Consider the following 26555-nt stretch of genomic DNA (forward strand, 5'->3'; position numbering starts at 1 on the left):
CCATAGTATCCAGGGCTCCAGACTGCGACCAAATGGTCGCATTTTGCGACCAAAATTTGAGAGTGTGCGACTGAATTTTACATGCAGTCGCACATGTGCGACCATTAAATTTCATCTCGTATAGTGTGTCATAGTGGGCGACAACCGACGTCGCGTCTGCGATGCTTCACGACATCACGACAAAAAGACTAGCATGTTTAATTTTTTAACGGTCCTCCATGACGGCTTCCGTCAAGACTGAATGAGTGTGTGTGTGTGTGTGTGTGTGCGCGAGTGAGTGAGTGAGTGAGCGAGAGTGTGTGCGTGAGTGTGTGCGCGAGTGAGTGAGTGTGTGCGTGCGCAAGCGAGAGTGAGTGAGTGTGTGTGAGTGAGTGAGAGTGTGGTGTGTGTGTGTGTGTGTGTGAGAGTGTGAGTGCGTGTATGTGAGTGAGTGCGTGTGTACATATCAGTACATATATGTGCGAGTGAATGTGTGTGTGAGATGGCTCGCGATGACTGGTCGTAAAGCAACGTGTAGTCTGACATGTTTCTTGTCCACGACATGACAAGATTTTTAGGAGTCAAAATCATGTAATCTGACACAGTGACTATCGTAACATACAAAAAAATTGTGTAATCTGAGCCACGCATAACTATAACTATGGTATACTGTGGTTATAAAAGTAGCCTACACATCTTTTTCCAGCACTTCAAAACTATATCATATTTAAATGTTATTTTTAATGTGTTGACCAAAACATTTTTGTTCATCCTTTAAAGATTGTCTCTTTTTATAAAACTGAAGGTTTCAAGAAGTAGGAAAACACACTTATTTAAAAAAAAAAAAAAAAAAAAGACTAAATTACCATTGTAAACATGGTAATGGTAAACATGGTAAGGGCGCTTATTGGCTATTTTCACTCCCTAATATCTATTTTGTCACTCATTTTGCTTTTGAATTAATATTAAGACATTATGAATGATAATAATTAAAGTTAACTTTATCTATACACCTCAAATTAAGCTCAGTGCTTTGTCATCCCACAGTGCTACCAAACACTTTCTGTAGAACTTAGTGCTGCTGCCCTCAAATGTTAGTCTGGAGCCCTGTGATCTTAAAATAAAACTGCACCATAATTTCTGTACGTTAAGTCAATTTATTATCAAAGCATTTGTCTGTAATAGTTATTTAGGGGGAAAATGTGAAGGTGTGCCCCTAAATTTTCTGCTTGCGCTCCTAAAATTTTAAGTCAGGGGCTACAGCGTTCCTAATAAAAAAAGTTGGTCTGGAGCCCTGGTATATCTAATGCCTTGGAAATTTTCTATAGCCCTCACAATAGCTATCAACAATGAGTAATACTGTAGCTATCAACGATGATATCCCATTGATGCTCCGCAAGCTATTTTTGACCCATGGCTCATGTAGTAGAATGCAACCATGAAGATGTCAGAAAAAATTTCCAAGAACAGCTGAGATTTATTTGGAATTTATCAAAGTCACTTCAGGTGAAAACAGGTGTGTACTATTTCAAGAGCTTGATGATTTGTTAATTCTGAACTCATCCACATATCCTATTATAAAAGGGTGTGCACGCTCATGCAGTAAGGTTATTTTAAGTTTTTTATTTTTCTCTTTTTTTCTGAAATATGTCCCTTTGGTTTTCTGTGGCATTGCATGGGTTGTAATTTTTAGATTAAAAGTGCAAAAGTTCTGATATGATTTACCTTTATTTTTTACATCACAAAAACAGCTGTTTTAACAGGGGTGTGAAGACTTTTTTATCCACTGTATATGTGTGTGTGTGTGTGTGTGTGTGTGTGTGTGTGTGTGTTACAGCTAACATAATTTCACTAATCATATCATCAGCACATGGGAAAGTGTAAACAAGTACTAGGTGAAATTAATCTATCATTCCGATTGGATTATAAGATAAAACGGATTGCTATAAAAAGGAGGGAAGAGGTGCTTCCAATCATTGTGTTCAAGTGGTAGCAATGGTTACCTCCAGGGAAAGACGTGGAAATACATTTACAGTATCATCAATAACTTCAAGGACAGTGGTTCAACTGCAGTGAAGAAGGCTTCAGGACACCCCAGAGTGTCCAGCAAGAAGCCACTTCTCTCCAAGAAAAAGGTCAAGAATGGACTGAAATTCTGCAGGAAGTACAAGGATTGGACAGCAGAAGACTGGTGCAAAGTTATTTTCTCTGATGAAGCACCCTTCTGACTGTTTGGGACTTTTGGAAAATCGATTGTCTGGAGAAGAAAAGGTGAACGCTACCATGAGTCCTGTGTCATGCCAACAGCGAATCATCATGAGACCATCCATGGCTGGGGTTGCTTTTCATCCAAGGGAGTGGGCTATCTCACAATTCTGCCCCAAAACACTAACATGAATAAAGAATGGTATCAAAACTTCCTACAAGAGCAACTTGTCCCAACGATCCAGGAGCAATCCTGGTGATGATCTGTGCATTTTCAGCATGATGGAGCACCATGTCACAAGGCAAGAGTGATAATGAAGTGGCTCGGAGAACATTACACTGAAATTTTCGATCGGTGGCCAGGCAACTCCCCGGATCTTCAATCCTCAAAATGCGAGAAGGACAAGCAGAAGCCCGCAAATTGTGATTAACTCCAAGCACTAATAAGGCAAGAATAGATCGCCATCTGTCAGGATTTGGCCCAGAAGTTGATATCTAGCATGCCATAGCAAATTGCAGAGGTTTTGAAGAAGAATGCTCAACGCTGTAAATATTGACCATGACTCTTTGAATATATTGAATGTTTTTGCCTATAAAAGCCTTAATAAAAATGCTTATTGTTTTCAGTATACCATTGAAACATGTGAAAAAATAATCTACAAATACTGAAGCAGCAAACTTTGCAAAACACAAAATTGATCTCACTACCAATACAGAGCTGTATTTATGATATGTACATTTTGATAAAGTACCTTCCACTGTTCAGGGGGGAGAACTTTCACCACAACAACATCTCCATTGAGAGCCCTGTTACGAGCTGCAATTCCATCCAGAAATATATCGGCTGACCCGTCCTGCAGAAAAAAATTCAACTTTACAATTGCAACTTACATCACAGAAGAGAGTTACATGTTATCAGAATTAAGACAATGACAAAGCAACAACGACTACTATTCAATAAGATTTGGTCAGTTACTTTTGAATGAGAATCATGTTTATTCCAGCAAACATTCAATAGTATGCTCAACTTCAGGTTATACTGTAAATGTAGTATGTGTAAAGGTGAAAAAAATACTCACAGGAGATGGGACAAAAGCTTCCTTGTACTTCTTAGGGTTTATCCTCAGTGCTCCCTTAAAGAGAATGACATTTAAATATTTTAAATATGATGAATGTTTAAATAGTTTTCCATTTTGAGTTTTCACTCTATAAGAACACGTAATAAGCCCATGTACAATAAGTCCACTTGTTATTTTAATATTTAATTATTTAAAAGACATAAAACACGAAAGAAGCCCTCCAAATATTACATTTATTATTTTCCTCTTCCAGACCCCCTGGGCATCAGCTCCCTGCCCAAATGCAGTGAGCGGTCTCTCAAAACTATTCAGCTGTGGAAAGCCATCCACGGAGTGTCAAAGTGGGTGCTTGACACGGTGACAGGAGATGCCCGTTCAATATGCTAAATTTGAAACAACTCCTCTCGCAAATACGCCCAGGGGATTGTTTTTTCTTAGTGGAAAGATACAAACTTTCATATCCATATAGCCCCCCATCACAGACTGTTTTTGAGATTCGCGTTTGAAGGGGTGGCCTACCAGTATACAGTTGAAGGGTTAAAATTTAAGAATATGTTTAAAATCTGCTGATCTTACTTCCTTACATAACATCACATGAAAAACTAAGGTGAATTACACTGTATTGGGCATTCAAGGTGAACATGATGGCATCAATTTACTGATCAGAAGTCAGCTGTCTAAACATTGTAATAGTCAGGGGTTTTTTAGTCTTTGATCTTCCAACTAAGAGTTGGACTGTGTGTGAATGTTACCTAGTCTAAGGTCTCGTGACCATTTGTTGTGTATACCATTTGGGGGGGGGGGGGGGGGGTACCATTATCTCAGTTGGGGGCAATTGCCTCTGTTGTCTTTAGATGATTAGATTTAGTGGTTACCTCTAAGGCTGTGTGTATGTTTAGCACCTTTAAGGACAGCCCACTGAAAGACCTATAAAGAAACCATGTAAAAGAATGTTAGCCAGAATGATTTGGGAAGAACTACAGCCACGTACAGCGAAGTCCTCAATAAAGAATAACTTTGTTTGAACGTGATCCCCAACGTCTCCTGGTCTCTTGCTTCGACGAAGAAAAAGTTTTCAACAATTTGGTGCCGTGACCCGGATGGAGAAACTGAAACTCAACAAAGAATGAACTTTCCAGACGGAACCTTGAAACTTCAAGCTCAACAAAAGATCTGACAAAGATTGCCAGACTGAAGCTTTCCAGCTTCCTCCAGATTGAAAACTTCAAGCTCAAAGATCTCAACAAAGCTGACTGAGTCCCAGACTGCATCTTGAAACTTCAAGCTCAAAGATCTCAACCAAGCTGACTGAGTTCCAGACTGAATCTTCTGAATCCAGATTGAAAACTTCAAGCTCCAAAAAGATCTCAAAGACTGAATTTTTCCAGACGGAATCTTTCTCTACAAATGAAAGACTCGGTGAGTTTCACTCCATTAAAAGAACCAATGCAGACCAGTACAAATGTTTTCCTCTGCGCCGTTCAGAGAAGTAGTTAACAAACAGCTGTAGAGTTTGGTTAACTAAAGATAAGCCTCTAAAAAGTTTTCTTTTAGAGATGAAATTGATCCTCTGTTGTTGACAGGGAAGATTAACAGTTACATGTTAATATTGTGTGTATGCTCTGGCTAGAGAAGACCTATCTGTAAGCTAGAGAATTAGCTTTAGAATTAGATTTAGCCTCTTGTGCTAATAAGATTGTACCCTCTGTTTGCAAGACAGTAGAGAGAAGTTTTTTTTAGTGTTTGTTTGTGGTAACAGAAATTCACAAAATGTTTAGGAAAAGTACTAGACAGATTACACCTTTTTGGACAGATAGTGAATTCAAGTCTTTGTTATCAGAGCACATGGACTCCATTGTGACTGAGCCAGTCAGATTGAATTTAACAAAGAAATTTGGCATTGATCCAGAGAAAGTGTGGTCAATTGAAGATTGCAAGAAAGTGTTGAGTGCATGTATCAGGAAGAAAAATCTGAAAGGCATCATCTGTTGTCACCGAGAATTTAGCTTATCCACTGCACAAGAACAAGCTCGTTGTATTGCTACTTTAAACGATCAGAACAAACAATTGCAGACTCACATGTCCTGTCTCAAGACAAAGGTGGGCCATAACAAAGCCTCAACCAAATGTGATTTAGAAGACCAACAGTCAGATGAAAGCTATCCTGATTTACAGTCTTTTGATAGTATAGAGGACAATGTCAATGCAGATGTAAATGCAGTTGAAGTGTGCGTAGCTAGACAAAAGCCTCAGGGAAAAGGTGTTGATACAGTTCCATTTGCAACCCCCATATTGCAGCCACAAGCAGTCAAAATACCTTTAGGTCCTAAAGATATTGAGAGAATTGCTGAAAGTTTGCCATCAGTGCAAAGAAATTTTTCTGAGTTTAGGAGAGCATTGTTCAGTAAAATGCATCTTTACGACATGTCGTTGCCGGAAGTCACACAGCTGATGTCACAAATTCTAACTGAATCTGAATTCAACAATTTTGAGTCTGCTGTTACTTCCGAACTGCAACCTGTCAGTAAAGGCGATTTGAGAGAAGGTGTTTTGAAAATTTTAAAGAACATTGTTGGACCGAACGTGGACTGGTCAAAAATTACCAATTGTGTACAAAAGAAAAAAGAAACTGTTTGTGAGTACACAGAACGATTCTGTCAGACCGCTGGCGTTTACAGCGGAATTGCCGACACTCCAGAGAAGGTGTTAGGTCATAATGGTCCTCTAGTTCGCGCATGGTCCGATGGTCTTTTGTCAGAACATAGAAATGCATTGCCTTTCTTAGATCTTACATGGTCAAATAGAACCCTGCAAGACAACCTGGACAGTTTAGCTATGTGGGAAAGAGACTCTGATGTCCAGGCAAGAGTAAAAATTGCAGCAGCATCCTTTAAGGTTAACTCAGAGAAGCAAAAGAAACGCAAAAGCCCTAGAGAAGCCAGTTGTTCTTACTGTGGCAAGCATGGACATTTTGGAAAAGAATATAGAAAAAACAAAAATAACTTAAGACAAGTTAACAATGTTATGCAGATTTTACTACATTTGTTTGCTACTTTGAAGCAACCCCTCCCCTCGTCATTGGACTCGTGGTTAAGCTTTTTGAGGTGTTAACCATTTGGGCTGTGAGTGCTTAATTTCCCCAGTAACTCACAACAAAGATGAAAGACTTATTTTTGTTTAATAGAACAAAAGGAAAGTGACTGTCTCAGCTTTTGTTTGGGGGACATTAAATAAGACTCACAGCCTTAAATGTTATGCCATAGAATATTGCAGTCAGACAACCATCCTCTGTTAATGATGTTTATTAGGACTGATGTTTCACTGGAGAATGGAAATGTGCCAATTTTCTCACACACTGTACAGTGTGTACACAACACAGGGACAGAATAGGACACGGACAAGTGAGGTGCCCTGGGAAGAACTGACGCAACAGGCGTTCGGGGGTGAACCCAGGGTGAAGACACAACCTCATAGGCCTTTCCCGATTTAGTCCATCCTTACCTAACTGGTCCATAGGTGTCAAATCAATTAAGAAATAGGGAAAGAATGAAACAACCGCAGCAGACGCTACAACCCTAGTGTTTAAACAAATACTGCTACAACCCTAGTGTTTGGACAAATACTGCTCTGTCATTTTTTGTTTTCTTTCTTCCTCTGTGCAGATAAACACTTGATGGCTGTTCCAAAAATCCATATGCAATGACGTCTCACCTGCATATGAAGCCACAACCTCAAGAAGACAACTACACCCACTGCTGAACGAGCCAATCACAAAAGAAAAAGAAGAAAAAATACACAACGCAGAAATACAAAACCTTCAGTCATCCATCGATATGATCAAGACTACAAGCCTGCACCATTATCTGAGTGCTGCTATTGGCGTTCTACGTATGCGTCCACAGTATCAAGTGTTTCATTCAACAAATGACTCACACCTCGCACGAGAAAATAACTGGTCCAACCATAAAAGAATATTACCCGTAAGATTTCACGGACCCTAAGTGCATGTTTGTTTCTGTGTCAACATGCAATTACAGATGAACAACACAGAGCAAGTTATATGTGCCTGTAACTTACACAAGTTACAAGAATGAACATATGCGATGTGCCTGTAACTTTTTCAAGTTACAAGAATTGAACTTTTAAGTGTTTAAATTTGTATTTTGTGAGAGTTATTTTAAGAACTCTCAAAGAGGGGACTGAAGGGTTAAAATTTAAGAATATGTTTAAGATCTGCTGATCTTACTTCCTTACATAACATCACATGAAAAACTAAGGTGAATTACACTGTATTGGGCATTCAAGGTGAACATGATGGCATCAATTTACTGATCAGAAGTCAGCTTTAAGTCAGCTGTCTAAACATTGTAATAGTCAGGGTTTTTTTAGTCTTTGATCTTCCAACTAAGAGTTGGACTGTGTGTGAATGTTACCTAGTCTAAGGTCTCGTGACCATTTGTTGTGTATACCATTTGGGGGGGGTACCATTATCTCAGTTGGGGGCAATTGCCTCTATTGTCTTTAGATGATTAGATTTAGTGGTTACCTCTAAGGCTGTGTGTATGTTTAGCACCTTTAAGGACAGCCCACTGAAAGACCTATAAAGAAACCATGTAAAAGAATGTTAGCCAGAATGATTTGGGAAGAACTGCAGCCGCGTACAGCGAAGTCCTCAATAAAGAATAACTTTGTTTGAACGTGATCCCCAACGTCTCCTGGTCTCTTGCTTCGACGAAGAAAAAGTTTTCAACACAGTCCTACCATCCGGACTGTCTCTGGCACCACGCACTTTTACAACTAGTGCTCAGCCCGAAGCCAAGGCCCTACTTCATGTGAAGTACTGCTGGTTCTTTCCTTTCAACAAGAGCTACTGGACGCGGGTCGCACCCCCTCCACGCTTAAAAACTATGTGGCGGCCATAGCAGCATTCCACGCTCCTGTGGCCATTATTTATTTATTTTTTGCCAGATTAAAGGTCCTTGCACACTGAATCCGAAATTTTCGCATGCGTTTTTTCGTATCCGTCATTCTGTGGCTCTAAACTGTCAAAACACCATTCAAACCCTTGTTACGGATGCGATAAATGCAGAAAATCTAACCCGATTCGATTTTTTTTATTACGGACGAAAGTTTCGTAGACAGTGTGCAAGCGTGATTGACGTGCGAAAATTTCGGATGCGAATTTCGGACTCAGTGTGCAATGGCCTTTACACTGCAGGCACAAATCCTCTCTGTTTAGTTAGAGTTGACCTCTGAACAAGCTCGACCCACCATTACCTCTCTGGAGGCTCCGAGTCCGACCACAGTCCGAACCCCTTCTCATCTGGCTCAATTCTGCCCTCTCTTAGTCCTACTGATCTTATCCAAGTGTCCTAGGCTAGGGCCGTAGAACACTGCGTCACTGTAAAAAAGCCAACTTACTGAAAGTTCTCCAAATAAACATAAAACAGTAAAATGAACTGAGATATTTTTATTGTAAGTGTTCATGCATCATACTAAGTTGATTCAACAAATTCGTTACTTAAATGATGAAAACGTACAATGTTTTGTTGTTCAAACTAAAACGTTTTAGTTTTCATTGAAGTCCGCGTTTTTTGTTAGCGCGTGCGCAGTTTGAACCCTGAACGCATGCGCAGTTTGAGACTCGGCGGTTAGGTCTCTCTCTGTCTGCAGCTGGTGGTGAGAAGCATAGATGGTCGGTAGCAAAGTACTGCCTTCAGTTCAGCGTTTCTGCAGAATCACTGGTATGTATTAATTATTTTTATGATCGACTGTATGTTATTTGTCATATATGATGTTTTGTGCTCTTCCCAAACTGATGGCCTGATGTAATTCACCATCACTGTTACAGGCCGCTGTTACATCACTACCAACTCTGACCAACTAAGTTAAAGGTGCTCTAGGTAACTTTTTAACCTTAACTGAACAGCTTCGGAGTCAGTGGAATGGTTATATTACTTATTTCGGGTTGAATGGTGGTGGTTTCGCACCCCCCTGGTGCCCGAGAGCGGAAAAAACTCACTTGCAACTTTGGGACGCGGGTCGGTGTCAGGAAGTATCGCGTGATATCAGGTCTCGCGATGTAACGAATTGCTTGACGGCACTGCATACGTACACGCCCCTATTCAAGCACCGGCGGGCTAGCTATAAGCAAAGGGCAACGATAGATTGAGTTATGGCTGAGGCTGAGCCTGTAAAAAAGAAGCAGAAAGCTAGGAAATCTTTGTCGGAGGACCAACGAAAGAGGAAACGGGAGACTGACCGAGCAAGAAGTCAGACTCGAGTAAATATATCGGACCGGCTTTTTCAGAATGGTGAGAACTGAGAGAAACAGAAGCCTGCAAAACGGATGCTGATCCTGCTGTTGCACTTGTAAGTTAAGTATCTTTGGAATAAACTGTGTTTAATATTTAAATTTCAAGTAATTGCGACCTCAGGATGTTTGCTATTGTCTGTAAAGGTTTTTATTATGATCACTGTCTGTTAGGGGCTTACAAGTACGCTATACTATAACTTTGATGTTAGCATTGTCATAGCAAACATGTTTGATTTCTGTAGTTGTTTGGCCGTTCCTCTGTCGATTTTATTTGTGTAACTTACACTTTTATTTTATGTCACTAAGTCAACGCGTCTGATAGTAGGCAATATCAGACGCGCAAAATGTTGCACATATCATGATCGAGCTAGAAAAAACGTTCTGATGTTTTCTTAGACAAGCAAAGGTAAACCATCATTCTACCAGATTAACTTATAGACCTTGCTAATATAGCTTTAGACAAATATTATCCTCCGATATATATATATTTTTTATGCTCATGCCCATTCTCCCAAAAACAAACAAACAAACAAACACGAAAGCAGTAGTTCGCCTCGTTCATATCGTTCGTTCCCGGTAAAAATACTAGTATGCATGACAACACAATAAATAAAAAAATCGCCATCAGTTGGAAAGAAAGTATTGCTTTACTTGCCTCGGTAGACATAACTGGTTTTGAAATAGCCGGTTCCTCTGCTCAGCTAGGTTGACAGCTGATCAGCTGGGTTGCTCGTGGCGAGGGGGGAGGGACAACAGTTCGTTTTTACGACAGAGTGTTTGAAAGCATTATACTACCAGACACTAGGGGGAGCTCGTAGAGAAAAAACACTCAGACTTGCATAGTGTCCCTTTAATACTGGAAGAGGCCAATGCTGGTTATCCTGCCTATTCAATCCAGCGTTTCCAAAGAGTCACAGGTATGTATTAACGACACACTGACGGGAATATTGCTCTTTGTGTTGTTTACTGTTACCGCCAGCGCTCTCTGGAAGACTACATTACCCATCACTGCCTAGAACTACAGCAAACTACGGCAGCTCAAATAGCTCAAAATACACAGCACGTTTAGTTGTTTTGTTTTTTTCTCGTGGTGACTCTCCCTGCATTCCAAATGGCATAATGTTATGTATTTTAAAAATATATTTTTTTTATTGTGAATACATTTTTTATTTTAAACTAATTCATTAATGATTTAAGTAATAATTGATGTGCTATGTTAGACATTTTTGAAGTAGAAATCCGTTTTGAAAGTTTAAAACACTGTTAATTACAATTACTAGGTTAGCTGAAAGAAATATTGTTAAAAAAAGGTGCAAACTAAGACTTGACTTGGCCTTTAGGGACTTGAACATGTCTGGTATTTATCATTTTTATAAATCAACTGTATGTTTTGTCATATCAAATGAGATGTTTGCTCATTATGTATTTACACTAGTTGAGGAGTTCAGAGAGAGATGGCCTGCCACCTGCACTTTTTCTAAAGGATGAGGTAAACCATTTAATAGCAACTGTCAATATTAATTATTATTTTAATTATTATTTCTAAAGATTATTATTAATTATTATTTCTTTAGAACATTTTAGGAATACTTATAGTAGTAAAACTTTGTGGTGATTCCAACTGACTAATTTTTTACAGATCTCCATGGAGTTTTTCGTGTATCTGTAACGTCGACCATGAGAATCTACATTGAATGAACACATATAGAGAGGAAAATATTAAGTAAATAACTTTATAATATCAGTTATCAATATCATAAACTTAATTATGACATCAGTCTGTTTTTCATGCAGTTATCAATTGGGAAACTGCATGTTTTATTGACAAATTTTATGATTTTACATCTTTTTTGATTCCACTGTATGTAAAAGAGCAATCTGTACATTCTTTAAAAAAATCTTTGTTATGGACCAAGTCATGGATTTGGAATTACATGAGGAAGAGTAAAAGATGACAGAATTATCATTTTTGGGTGTGCTGTATACATTTAACTCCCAAAGCAATCGAGATCCCTATGTTAAATTATTAAGAGTTAAGGTCATAGTGCATCTGCGATTAAAAAAATATATATATATTTTTTTTCCTTTCTTTTTAGGTGAGTGACATTACCACACGTCAGAAAACAACAGATCTTGAGGGATTGCCACTTTTCCAGCATGAAACTCTACAAGTTTACCCAGGATGCGTCTGGTAAATTACCATTTTCATTTTCATTTCTTGGTCATTTTTTAATCTATTTATGTTTTACATGTATTCGGGTTATTTGCACAACAACATAAATAATAATAATGTTGTTGTTGTTATTATTTTTAAATTTACACTTCAATTAATACCCCTATCTCATGAATTATTCTCCCAGGATACTGATCCTTTAGACCACGGCACCAAAGATGTAGAGATTGGAATCCTTACTGTGGCCGAAGATGCCGCTGTTACATCCCTACCAACTCTGACCAACTAATACTGGAAGAGGCCATTGTTCTTGAGGATATTACAGATCTACCAGCAGTATACGCTTGTTCGGACTCATGAATGCACTGAATATGGATTATCCAAAAGAACTGAAGTATACTTTCAAAGTAATTCAGAAGATTTTCATGGATCTTGGAGGTACCTTCTCTGCAAGACAAAGCCATTTTGCAAATGTCATGGGAAAATTTGTGTGACATTCCTCCACTGGACACTGGTTCTTTTATAGTTAATGACTAAAAAAAATAAAATAAATACTGCTCTGTCAATGTATTGATTAATGTTAAGTATTAATTGGTTTCAACCTTAGCTTTAAAGGGATAGTTCATCCAAAGATGAAAATTCTGTCATCATTTACTCACCCTCATGTTGTTCGAAACATGAATGAGTTTATTTCTTCTGCTGAACACAAAAGATGATATTGTGAAGAATGTTACTACCAAATATTTGATAGTAGCCATTGACTGCCGCAGTATTTTAAGGCTACTGTCAACTGTTTAGTTACCAGCATTCTTCAGAATATCTTCATTTTAATTTCAATTTAAGGGTAAATCAATGATGACTGACTTTTCATTTTTGGGTGAACTGAACCTTCAGGCTAATGTTCTTTAACATGCATTGGTAAGTACCATGCATTGAGTTAACAAATTCAAGACTTGCTACGATAATGTCATTGTTGTGCATCAGACACAAACTGTTTAAATAAAAAAAGTTATCTGACTTGTGTTATGGTCTGTCTCTTATTTAATTAAAATATTTAAATAATATATAATAAATCAATATAGGCCTATAAGATAATAGGCCCATTTGTGTTCAGCCAACTAAAAATACTTTGTTCTGTTATTCATTAGCTAAACATGACTATTTATGTTGAAGCAACTTATGATTTTAACGTAATCTTTTTAGTTGCGTGGACTTCAGTCCCTGTTTGTGGAGTTTACTCAAAAAAGAGCTTGCGATAAGTTGCCCCAACTTTTTTTTTTTTACAGTGTTGAACATAGCACGGCGTGATTGGACTGGTTCCCCATAGCATCTAGCAACGCAATGCAAGTGAACGTTTTGAAAGGGAATGTCTCGGTTACTAATGTAACCTCGGTTCCCGGAGATAACAGGAACGAGTATTGCGTAGACAGCCATGCTATGACGCACACGACTTGGCGTTAGTCGCTTCAGTCGAATTAACCTGAAATCCTATGGCGAAATGAGCTGCTTATATAGGCAGATGCGCTCGATTCAGCAGGATGCGTCCGATTGGCTCGCACAGATGCGCTGCTTTGCCATAGGTTCGTGCAGTTCCCACTGCTCAGCCAATAAGCACGCGTGCAGATCTCTGCACTGTTATGGCTGCGCAGTAGCACTGCGTTATTGAATAAAAGGCTTTAATAAATCGGAGAAAAAGGAGTTTTCCCCATAGCGTCCGGTGTTGTGCCGAATTTCGACCCCCTGCCAAATTATTACCCCCTCATTGAAGTCAGTACCTGATTGCCTAATCCTAACCCCACCCCTAATCCTAGCCCCTCCCCCATAACTAATCCTAAACCTACCAATACTAGGGGGGTAATAATTCGGCGGGGGTCAAAATTCGGCACGACACCGGCGATGCAATATTCGTTCCCGTTATCTTAGGGAATCGCGGTTACGTTAGTAACAGAGGCGTGTTTTTCCTCTGTACAGATGAAAATGTTAACAAAATGATTCCAGTTCACACGCATCCGTAGAAACGACTAAAAATGTTGCCATTATGCAACGGGAAATTGGCAATGTCACTTTGTAAAAATAAACTACACGAACGCATGCCATCATCGTTTTCACAGATTCATGTTTTTTAAGTTTACACGAAGATGATAACGGTATCGCTTTCAGAACCCATTTTCAAAAACTTGCACTTTGAAACCTACTTCAAAGTTTGCGTTCTCAGGCCAACAAAACTCTGTTGTCATGTAAATGAACAGTCAGAACGCATTAAAAGTTTTCTGTTCTCTTTTATAGGTTCACTCAACGCGGCGGATAGCGCAGTGGGATATTCTCTGAATGTGCCGATTGTCTGAAGCCCTATAGAATCACCAATTCATTGGCTGATGGTGCTCGCGCAGTCTGGCTCCGCCCCGACGCTCTTACGTCGCATCATTACATATTCGCGCGCGCGCCATCTGTCCTCAGATTTCTCTGCCTTCAGAACGAAGCGGTCACGTTGCCCTTCGCTCTTGATTTTTCTAAGCTCATACGACTTCTGGATTATTCTCGGCGCTTCTGCGACTGTTCAAGCGGAACTCTGTTTCTCCTTACGGTGAAGTTGCCATGGAATACCGACGCTGTTCTCCGCCATGTGCTCGTTACATCGCTAACGACGACCCGCACAGTAAGTGTGTTAAATGTTTGGGTTTTTCACATGCGCGCGAGGCAGTCATAGGATCGTCTAAATGCAAATTCTGTGAAAATTTGTTGCTCAAAACCCTCAAATCGCGGCTCGCGGTTTTTGAGAGGGAATCATTCGTCCCCCCCTGTCGCGCTCCCGAGGCCTCTCGAGGATCCGCGACTTGGGGTTCGGATGTAGAGCTTGAGGATGTGGAGTTCGAGCAGACGAGCCCCGCTCTTTCTCTCCCTCTCTCCCTCCCTCCCTCCCCTCGGCACGCGCGAGGCATGCCAGTCGAATTTTCATATGATTATTTGCGCCCCAGCCCGGGAGCACGCGACGCGGTTTCTTTCGGGCTGGAGGATGTACTTTTTACCGAGGCTTCCGACTCCGAGGATTTCGGGCCTACTCTCGCCGACGAGGTTATCCCGCCTAGCGGCCAGGAAGCGCGGCCTACTGCGGCCTACGCGGAGCTCGTTGATGTACTTTCGCGCGCTACGGAGAAGCTCGCTATTGATTGGCCCGACGAGCCCCGCGAATCTCAGTCGTCGAAACTCGACGAGAGACTTCTCAGTGGCCCTAATTCTAGGCCTCAACGGAGAAAGCTGCCATTTTTCAGTGATCTGCATCACGAGATTTCCAGATCCTGGAAGCAGCCTTTCTCTGCGCGCCTCACTAATGCGGCAGCTGCTGATTTCACCAACCTAGTAGGTTCTGTGGAACAGGGCTATTCCGCCGTTCCGGCGATTGAGGAGACTTTAGCCGACCATCTTGCTCCGTCCTCTGCGCCGTCCTGGAAATCGCGCCCCCTCCTCCCCTCTAAAGCATGTAGGACTACCTCCTCTCTAATTGGGAAATCCTACATGGCGGCTGGGCAGGCAGGCATGTCCCTGCACACTATGGCCATTCTTCAGGCCTACCAAGCAGACGTCCTGAAGGAAATGGACGAGGGCGATGGCATGACCCCTGAAGCAGTCAAGGAGCTTCGTAAGGCTACGGATTTAGCCTTAAGAGCCACCAAACATACAGCACGTGCTATAGGTCGCTCTATGGCTGGTTCCGTTGCGGTGGAGCGCCACTTGTGGCTTAATCTCACGGAGATCCGTGACAAGGAGAAGGTTTTCCTCCTGGACGCCCCCATTTCTCAAACAGGTTTGTTTGGTGAGGCGGTCAACACAGTGGTTGAGAAATTCCGCTCCTCCAAATCCCAATCGGCAGCGTTCAGACAGTTCATGCCCAGGAGGGCTAGGGAACCTTCTGCTCCCTCCCCTGTTCGACCCAGAGAACGTCCCTCTTTTAGACCGGAGTTCTCTTCCAGGAGGAGCGAACCGGTGCATCCCCCACCTACCACGGTTTGGGGAGCCCGCGGTCGCCCGTTTCCCCGTCAACGGCCTCACAAGCGCCTCCAGATGAAGCGGTCCGACAAACCGACCGCTCCGGCGGCCCAGAGCCGTTCCTGACCCTCCGGTCGGAAAAAGGAGAGCTCCTCTGCTTCCTCAAGGTTGGGACAGACCGCGCAAGTGTTTCTGCCCACCTCCCAGCTCTCCTTTCCTTGCCCTGTCACCTTCGCCACTCAGAGTGTCTCGAAGTGCAGGCCATTTTTCACCATCTCGACTCAGCCCGGCGCGGGAGGAAGGAGACGCTTTTTGCTTTCTCCCCTCACCCCCGACACTCTCTATAACTGCCGGTCGCATCCTCGGAGGCACTTTTCGCTTTCCTCCGGAACAGGCGGACCTGGTCACCATGACCCCAGCATCGATGCCTCCCATCACGTGCCAGGACGCCAAGGGCTCTCCTGCACGGTCAGCTTCTCTACCCCACGAACGTCAACACGGCACCCTCACTCAGGTATGTCGTCTGCATTACAACATCCCTCTTCCTCTCTCACATTTCTTTCAAGAGTGGGAGCGCTTACCAGGGGTATCGTCTTGGGTTCTTCGCACAGTTCGGTTCGGCTACACTCTTCAGTTTTGCCGCAATCCCCCTTGTTTCAACGGGGTCTTTCCTACCGTAGTAGACAGCGCCACTCAGGCTTCTGTACTTCAGCAGGAAATTTCATCCCTCCTTCTCAAAGGAGCGATAGAAGAGGTTCCTTCAGGGGAAACCGAACGGGGCTTTTACAGCCGCTATTTCCTGGTCCCGAAGAAGGGCGGCGGTTTGCGTCCCATACTGGACCTCCGCCGACTGAACTTCGCCCTTTACAAAGGGAAATTCAAGATGTTGACGCTGAAAGCTATCATATCTCAGATTCGGCCAGGGGATTGGTTCGTGACAGTAGACCTAAAGGATGCTTACTTTCACATCCAGGTTGTACGGCGACACAGGCAGTTCCTCAGGTTCGCCTTTGGAGAAAGAGCGTTCCAGTACAGGGTCCTTCCATTCGGCCTCGCTCTGGCCCCGAGGACATTCACGAAGTGTATGGATGCAGCTCTGGCCCCATTGCGGCTCCAGGGCATTCTAAATTACCTGGACGATTGGCTCATTTTAGCCCAATCCAGGGAGTTAGTGACCCACCACAGAGACATCGTCCTGAGTCATATCCAGTCTCTCGGTTTGAGGTTGAACTCGGAGAAGAGTGTTCTTGCTCCGGCTCAGAGCACCGTTTTCTTGGGAGTGAACATGGATTCCGTTCTCATGCAGGCCCGATTGGCTCCTGCACGGATTTCCAGTCTGACGACATGCGTGGCCCGTTTTTCGCTAGGCCACCATGTGTCTGTGGGCACTTGCCGCAGGATGCTGGGCCTTATGGCCGCGGCCTCCTCCGTGCTACCGCTGGGCCTGCTCCACATGAGACCTTTCATGTGGTGGATGAAGCTCTCAGGGGTTCGGCCCTCCGGGCCAACCCTTCGCCTACTGAAGGTATCGCGCAGTTGCTTTCGAGCCCTGTCAGTTTGGCGGGACCCTCTTTTTCTTCAAAAAGGGGTCAGCATGGGTGCGGTATTTCGTCGCCAGATGATTACGACGGATGCCTCTCTCACCGGCTGGGGAGCAGTTTTCGAGGGCAGACCAGCATGTGGCGTCTGGACTGGCGAGACTCTCTCTTGGCACATCAACTGCCTGGAGTTAAGAGCCGTTTTTCTGGCTCTGCATCATTTTCTCCCTCTTCTGGAGGGACACCATGTAATTGTCAGGACAGACAACATGGCAGTGGTGTCTCATGTAAACCGACAGGGGGGTTCTCGGTCACGCACCCTGAACAGGCATGCGCGTCACCTTCTCCTGTGGTCTCAGAGCAGATTCCTTTCTCTGAGAGCAGTTCATGTCCCAGGGATTCTGAACCTCGCAGCAGACTTTCTGTCGAGGCAGAAACTCAGATCGGGAGAATGGATGTTGAACCGCCAGGCAGTGGCCCTGATCTGGGAGGTTTTCGGAGAAGCGGAAGTGGACCTCTTTGCATCTCAAGAGTCGTCCCAATGCCCGCTTTGGTTCTCCCTGAGTCCCCCGGCTCCATTAGGGATAGATGCGTTCGCTCACCCTTGGCCAACGCGGAAACTCTATGCCTTTCCGCCCATCAAACTGATCCAGGCGGTCTTGGCCAGAGTGAGAGAGAGCGGAGTCCGCCTCCTCCTGGTAGCTCCGTTCTGGCCGTCCCAGCTATGGTTTTCGGAGCTAATTCCTCTGCTGGAATCTTCCTCCTGGAAGATCCCGGTCAGGGAGGACCTGCTGTCCCAACTGCAGGGCAGGATATGGCATCCTCGCCCGGACATGTGGAAGCTGTATGTTTGGCCGATCAGAGGCTGTTAGCATTTCCCATCTGACGTTCAGGAGACCATTGCGAGTGCTAGAGCCCCTTCTACAAGGAGGCTATATTCTTCCAAATGGAAGGTGTTTGAGACATGGTGCTTAGCACATGATAGGAGTCCAGTTAACTGCCCTGTTGGTTCAGTATTGGAATTCCTGCAGGAGAAGTTTGCTTCTGGAGCAGCTGCTACCACTCTCAGAGTTTATGTCGCAGCTATTGCAGCGCATAGGGAATCGGACGAGATTCCCCTGGGGAAACTAAGGTTAGTTTCGGCCTTCATGCGTGGGGTTAAGCGCCTGAAACCGGCTCGCTCCCCTAGAGTTCCCTCATGGGACCTTTCTGTTGTCCTAGAGGGTTTGACGAAGGCTCCCTTTGAGCCCTTAGAGTCAGCTCCGGAGCGGATTCTGACTCTCAAGGTTTCTCTTTTGTTGGCTTTGTCATCATTAAAGCGTGTAGGAGACTTACAAGCTCTTTCTGTTAGCGAGTCTTGCTTGGACTTTGCTCCTGGCTTGGTCAAGGTTTCCTTGAGGCCGAGACCAGGGTATGTTCCCAAAGTTCTTTCCACAACTTTCCGCTCGCAGGTGGTTAACCTTAACGCTTTCCACCCTCCTCCATTTTCTTCTGAGGAAGATAGGAAGCTTAACTTGCTCTGCCCAGTTCGTTCTCTTAAGATATATGTAGACCACTCAGGCGGTTGGAGGAAATCTAACCAGCTTCTGGTTTGCTTCGGTGCTGGCCGCCGTGGGCTTGCTGCATCAAAGCAGAGGATTTCTCACTGGGTTACAGAAGCTATCTCGTTGGCTTACGAGGTGCGTGGCTTTCCTTCACCTCTTAGCATTAGAGCACATTCCACCAGAAGTGTGGCATCTTCTCAAGCTCTTTTTAGAGGAGCACTTTTGGAGGACATTTGTGTTGCGGCAGGCTGGTCCTCTCCGCACACTTTTGTAAGGTTCTATCATTTGGATCTTGACATGACCCTGGGTTCCCAGGTTCTTTCTGTTTGAACTCCTCTTGGTCGTTGTCTATTTTTGTACCAGTCATGGAAAGCGCTCTAGCTTGGCGAGTTTGGTAGTCCGTTCCCACTGCGCTATCCGCAGCGTTGAGTGAACCTATGAAAGAGAACGTCTCTGGTTACTTGCGTAACCTATGTTCTCTGAATAGGGAACGAGACGCTGCGTTAGCTGCCAAGCTCCTCGCGCTGCTGACAGTTTTCTTTTCGGCAGAGAAATCTGAGGACAGATGGCGCGCGCGCGAATATGTAATGATGCGACGTAAGAGCGTCGGGGCGGAGCCAGACTGCGCGAGCGCCATCAGCCAATGAATTGGCGTGATTCTATAGGGCTTCAGACAATCGGCACATTCAGAGAATATCCCACTGCGCTATCCGCAGCGTCTCGTTCCCTATTCAGAGAACATAGGTTACGCAAGTAACCAGAGACGTTTTCAGGTGAAAACAGTGTTGTGTAAGCAGCCCCTAAGTTAATAACTAATGATTTTTACAACGGAAATGAATCAATTACAAATTTACATAAGGGTCAAACTTCCAATGACTTTCTTCTAGATCTGCTGTACAGCCAAAACAATCTTTGTTGCATTAATTTCCTATTATCACTGTAAAGCTGCTTTGAAACAATCTGTATTGTAAAAAGCAAAATATAAATGAAGGTGACTTGACTATAGGGCCTAAAAATAAAGAAAACCTATTGTAATACTCATTCATTTAAGAAAAATAGCAGGCGGCGGTATACAGTATGTGCATAATGCACAGTATTCAGTAAGTAGTAAAGGTTAGTTGACAAACAATAACTTTTTTGAAGATTAAAAATTGTTTCCCACAATTTTTTATTAACAACAAAATGTTGTTTCACAAATTAATTTTAAAAGTACAAATATTCCACATATGCTCTCAATTAGGGTAATTCAATCCAATCAATTCTATTATGATATACATTTTTATATTTGACAATTTATGTATAAAATAAAAAAACTTAAAAAATATAGGCTATATATTTTAGATTAAGTTAGGCATGTCATACACTGCAGGGTGTTGTCACTGCTTGGCTTGAACTACACAGACGTATAAGTTTGCATGTATTAAATTCACCTGAAGGAGTTCTCCTCTCTTTAGGCCTGCAGACACATCCTCTGTGAACATGTACTCCTCGAACAGTAGCTTCCGGGAGCCTCTACAATCTTTAGTGTTTTTATCTTTGTCCTTTTGATGTAAACTTTCTTTTGGTGCTGTGAAAAGAAAGATGAAATTGTAGCTCACGTGCAAAAAAAAAATGACTATGATGTTTATTTAGATTTGGAATGAAACTAAATCTGGTCATGTAGGTCACATGATGTTTTTTTTTAAGACACCATAGATTTTTTGACTTGTTCCACATCTATTATATTTGAAGCCATGTGTTCATGTGTAGCTTCAAAAGACGTAATTTTGAAATGCGTATCCTATTTAGTAAATTAATCTGTATAGTAAAATATCTTTACAGATATAGGATACGCATTTGAAAATGTCTCTCTTTTAACAGATAAAAAATACTGATGAATAACACACAAGAGAAAGCAGAGGAAGAACAGTCTGTTGTTAAATCTGTTTTTCAATTTTTTAATGCTACACATGAACACATACTTCAGAAAAGACGAAGGCACCCTCACACACATTGACTGGGTAAAGTTACTCCACGATTTGCATCTCAAATTCAGTCTATTACAAAAGTTTATGATCACATGCGCAGTGATCTTGCATGAATCAGAGAGAAATGTCAGACACAGCAGTTTAATTTGACACCCCTCTTTCATTTTCAATGGTGAGTTTGACAGATCTTCAACAAAAGAGGGCCACAGCTGGGTATGATAGATCTGACCAAAAAAGTTTTTAGTCAAGTTTTAATGGCGCCTTAAATGAGAACTCCGGTCAATTTTAACATTGAGCTAATTTTTTTGTAAATTTGGAGTGCACAGTAATTGATTGTCGAGTTCACGCGCATAGGTTTAGTTACCTATGATTACGCGCGTGAACTCAACAATCGATTACTGTGGACTTCGACCGAAAACAGGAAGAAAATACAGGTATGTGCGCTGGCTGAATTAACATCACTTTTATTAATATCTTTTACATCTACTGCAGTCAGATTCACCCGCGTTCACTCTGAAGGAATCACTCACATGGCTGGGCACTTGTAATGACACATCAAGGATGTTAAGAGGCTAAAAGCAGGTTTAAAACTTGCCCCATTGAAGTCAACAGGGTGCAAATTTTAAAAAGAGGATAACAAGGTGTAGGCAACACCGATTTTTGTCGTTGTTCTCTGTACTGACAGCACTCCAAATTTACAAAAAAATGGTAAATTTTTCCAAATTTTTCCGGAGTTCTCCTTTAAAGGCTTATTGGCCATTAAACCCTTTGGTATGTCGCACCCCAACCACCTATTTCAACATTAACACTAAAGTCAAGTGATTTCAAGTGTCTTTAAAAGTCAAAAATGTAATTTCTGTTATTTACTAGGCTAACCCTCATGTTGTTCCAAACCTGTATGCATTTATTTTTTTCAACAGAACACAAAAGAAGACACTTCGGAAAATGTCGGTTTGGACAATGGTGACCACTGACTTCCATTGTATGGACAAAACAAAAAAACCCAAGACATTTCTCAGAATATCTCCTTTTATGTTTCATAGAAGGAAAAAAAGAAGAACAGTTTTGGAACAACATGAAGGTGAGTAAAAACAGATTTTTCATTTTTGGATTAACTATCCCTTTAAAAAATATATTCTTTGATTTTGGACAAACTATAAAGTCAACATGAAACGGCATTGACAGTGACACACTAAGTCAAATAAATGAAATGCATTTATGGCTTTAAATAAGGCTTGGTTTTGAGAGACTGGCTCTTCACTACCTTGAGGAGCTTTGACGTTTTTATTTGGTGATTTCCCAGCAACAATGGCATCAACTTCAGGACCACATGATGCCCCCATGTCTTTTTTCTCCAAATTTCTTTTTGATCTCCTCTTCTTTGATTTTTTCTTTGCTTTTTCCTCCCCACATGAACCGCTCAACTGTTGAGCGTCAAATTCCTCAGATCCCACTAGACTTGTGCTCCCTTTGATGTCTTTTTCACATCTCTCCAGTTGCTGTTTTGAGGGTACCTTTCTGGGTGCAGCAGCCTTATGTGACTCGGTTGTGGCGTGCTTTTCCAGCATGCCAGGCTTCATGTCCTGGTCATCAGCGCACGCTGCCTGATGGATTTTTTTGTCTGTGTGCAAATAGTTGGAAGTGTCAGCTATCTGTCTACTCTGCTGAGAGGATAAGCTATCACCAGAATAAGATGATTCCGAATTGCCCTTTTTTCTCCTGTTTACATCATTCACAGATCTGCTAACTGGTGTCCTCATGTTCTCCTCCACCTGCTGCTTTGCAAACTCTTGCAAGTAAGAACGAAACTTGCCATTCTGATGCTGATTCAGAAGTCTGGCATACGCATCCTTCTGAGATCTGGGGAGATTTTGTGCACCTCTGGGTTTAGTGGGTCTCTTTACTTTAGGAGAAGACGCCATAATCTCTGCAAAGAATTAACATGTCGGGGGTTACATCAGGTTAACAGAACAGCTTTTGTCTTTACATATCAATAATTACCAAATATAATCAACATTTAACTTACTACGTCTTATATATTAAAAAAATGAATGACCGACGTGATGTTTCAGAAACAAAAAAAAAACATTTTTTTATATGAATTTCTACAACTATGGGCACTTTTGGCCCTGTGGACTTAATTTGATGCAGTCCCTTAAAAAACTTTTAATTATTGGCACCAATCAGTTTTTCTTAATGATAACATGCTGTGATGCAAATGACATATAAATTAATTTGAGCAATTTTCCATAAGCAAAAGTGGTAACACTTTATTTTACACACCTTGTTAAAAATGTATAGTAATAACTATAAATTATGCATAAGTACATGCAACTAATCCTAAGCCAAACCTAAACCTACAGTAATTTTATATTTTAATATTTTCTGAAAATTACAGCTTGAAAATTTGTTTGTCTCATATTTCATCTCAATAATGCTCTTTACTGAGGCTGTTGTCTACGGAGTAAACAGGTTCAAAACATCTTGAAAAACAATGCAAAACAAAAGTTGTACAATGGACATAAATAACATTTAGCTTACACAATATTCTAATTGTTTTTGTGATTTTCTTTAAATTTGTTATTTCACTATTTGTTTAGATCATCACAGCTTTAAAAACGTAGAATAATAATTACAATTTACGATTTGAACTTTAGGCCTGCCTGCCATAATTGTATTCAAATCTGTACATAAAAGATTTGAAAAGCAGATACGGGGCATAAAACGAGTAGTTGAAGAAACCCCCTTACATAGCTCATATTTCTCATGTCTTGACAGAACGTTCTGCGTTGACCATAATTATGATATTATAATTTCAGTAACTTTCACAGGCTGTTTGCACATGCTTATAAGCCTGAATCATGCCATGAACTTAATAGTAATGTCATTCACTTAAAAGCTTCCCTTGGAAAAAAAAGATCCAGAAAAATGTACTCATAACTTATTGCGTTTTAAATAATAAAATCTTTTAGTTTAAAACGGTTTATTAAAGAAGGGATTCATCACAGTGTGTGAGGCACACTATTCCTTTACAACAAGCTAAGCTAACTTACTTGACCCTCATATACTCGCAGTATCTTTCAATAAAATAACTTACACCTGTGTCCCAATGGACAACTACATAACTAAACATAAACATACATAAATAAATAAATAACAACTCACCGTCAATATCTGCTCTGTCTATATCGGTTGCTAACTTTCACTGGACAGCTCCGAACAACAACACCAACTGCGCATCTCTTCCGGGTAATATAAATAAAGGGCTTTCGTTGCATCATGGGAACTGTAGTTTTGCAGGGCACACAGGCTCGAAGTGTCCAATTTAGTCCTAAATCAGAATCAATCATTAAGTGTGAATATTGATGCAAATGTAATTTAACTACTTTTTATGTAAGTAATTATGTAAAATAAGTAGGCTAGCCTAATATTTTTATTTTAATTCAATACAACTTAAATAAATAAAAATTATGTGAAAAGTTAGCTTAGAAAACAAGTTCAATAAAAGATTAAATAAATATGAAATCCCTCACACTCTTACTCACACCGGCTTACACGGGTCAAGTGACCGAAACATCGCCAATAAATATTTATTGTGACGGTGCAAGTTTGAGTATAGTGCGGGATTTATATTTTTTTCTAATCATTAACCCTAAACAACTTTTTTATTAGTATTATTATTTATGGGTTTCTTTGCTTATATATGCATTTGTTAGTTCGATGAGAAAGATTCTAAATAATAATAATAATAATAATAATAATAATAAAATAAAACAACAACATTTAAGTTAAAGATAGAAAAGGAGCTAATGGCATTAAAGCATTAAAAGGAAATGACACTATTATTTAAATCACCATGACATCATAGCTGGATTATAAAACACAGTGTGACCCGGACCGTTTGCATTAGCCTACTGCGATTTGTCGCTGGGATGGATATGATTTACACACTCATCTGCGGACTGTTCATGGTCAGTCTGTCACTTTACGCAGAACCACTCACCACAGTCCAGAACAAGGTTTGTGGATTTTAATGCACGTTATGTTGGTAAAGAAAGTTGCTGCAAATGCTGTTATTTTCCTTCTTTGTATTATACGCGATATAAAGAGCTATAGCCTAAACATTTCCTTTTTTATTTTTATTTTTTGTTCTTTTTTATTTATTGCATAGGATGACAGCACAGGTTACATTTAAAGCAAACGAATAGCAGCTGTTTCTTCGGTTAAAAGTGTTCTCTTTCACGGAATCTTTCATTTATTTTTAAATTGCAGTCCACAAAAGCTGTCCCGGTAGAGAACAGGAGCACGCGACCAGTGAGGAATGGAACCGAGGACGCGCGAGCTCTGAACAAGTCTCGCGCAGCGAAAGAGCCGCAAGATCTGGACACGAGCGCCAAAGGCGCGAGACAGCTGCCGTCATCAGGAGATCAGTCTAATTCACGCAAAAAACAACCCCCTAAAAATAGAGAAAAACGGAAAAACTGCTTCGGTTTCAAGATGGATAGAATAAGTGATGTAAGTGGGATGGGTTGTAAAAGTGACTGAGATAGAGCACACGAGCACTAATGGTGCAGAAATTAACAAAATGCAGAATACAGAATGAACACGAATCAACGAATGAGTTGCTGAGTTAGTGATGATATGTATTGCAACAATGGGGATGTTGTATCATTCCTGAAGAATTAGGCCTATAGGTTAACTGGCTAATATATTAATAATATGTCATATTGCGTAAATGTTCAAATCATATTTCATTTGGAATTCCAGAAAACAACCAAAACAACCATACACAACATTTTGTGTCTCATCACTGTGGATTAAACTGCTGCTGGAATAAGTGATTTCTGCCCTGTTGAATTTTGGGTTGTTTAGAGACATGTATAAGGCTTAAAGTTTGTCTAATGACCTTTTTAGGCAGCATTGAAGACTACTCCAAAAATGTTACATTGAGAACAAACAAGTTAATGTTTGAAAAACCAAGGCTTTAAGAAAATAATATTTTTAGAAAACAGTATTTTTAGTGTCTTTTCTTATTTAACTCATAATGATTTTTATTAATGAATACTTTCTTTTTTTCTCAGAAAAACTGCTGACAGTTTTTACAAAATCATGATTTCAGTCATATTTGTTGAAAAATAAACGATATTTCTCTCCACTTTGCTGTAGAGAATACTATGAGGTCTGTGATGGAGATGGTCCTTTTTATTAAGATATGGAATTGATTATAAGGGAAATATAAAGGACGGGTTATACCCAACATCACTGAAAAAAAAAATGATTTTTGCTGCTTGTTCAAATTGCTTAAATAAAATGAGCTTAAGCAACACAATTGTTTTGTCCTAACTTAATTTGATTGTGTTCAGTCTGATTAAATATATGTAAAATTTGTGTTGGATTACATTAATGATTTGTGTTGCATTAACTGAAACTGGGCGGCGCTTGTTAGTTCCCAGCATGCTTTGCATATGGTTGAATTAAGAGAGAATAAATGTTATTTTGTGTTTTGTGGGTTTTTTTTTTTTTTTTTTTTTTTTTTTGAGAAAATGGGAATACTTGATAGTGTGTAATTGTGTTTAATGTTCAATTACACTGGAATTATTAGAACCATTTAAATTACAGTGGGTTACCATTGTGGAGAAGAGTGGAGCATTTTCTTAGGCTGTGGACTGATTCCATTACTTTCATCTGCATTGACTGAAGAAGCATGTAAATATTAGCATTTAAGATGGTATGTACTATTGTTAGTAATTAACAAGCTATTGTCTCAACT

The 26555-nt window shown here is 40.9% G+C and overlaps 1 protein-coding gene across 3 annotated transcripts in view; it reads right to left on the minus strand.

Moving 5' to 3' along the window:
* The window catches only part of dis3l2 (DIS3 like 3'-5' exoribonuclease 2), an 83678-nt gene extending 59639 nt beyond the window's left edge, over positions 1-24039 (minus strand). The window contains exons 1-6 of one of the 3 annotated variants that reach the window (XM_079877289.1): positions 23951-24024; positions 22599-22712; positions 22050-22406; positions 20249-20385; positions 3264-3317; positions 2937-3038 (exon numbers count right to left, since the gene is read on the minus strand). In XM_079877289.1, coding sequence (XP_079733415.1) covers positions 2937-3038; positions 3264-3317; positions 20249-20385; positions 22050-22406; positions 22599-22707 — 759 coding nt within the window. In that variant the 5' untranslated portion in view covers positions 22708-22712; positions 23951-24024. Of the gene's footprint in view, positions 1-2936; positions 3039-3263; positions 3318-20248; positions 20386-22049; positions 22713-23950 lie in introns of all 3 variants that reach the window. The other 2 variants (XM_079877288.1, XM_079877290.1) reach the window with 2 other exon arrangements.
* Positions 24040-26555: the final 2516 nt, after the last annotated feature.

This window comes from Squalius cephalus (assembly GCF_949319135.1).
Source record: "Squalius cephalus genome assembly, chromosome: 7".
In the NCBI taxonomy this organism is placed as follows: Eukaryota; Metazoa; Chordata; class Actinopteri; order Cypriniformes; family Leuciscidae; genus Squalius; species Squalius cephalus.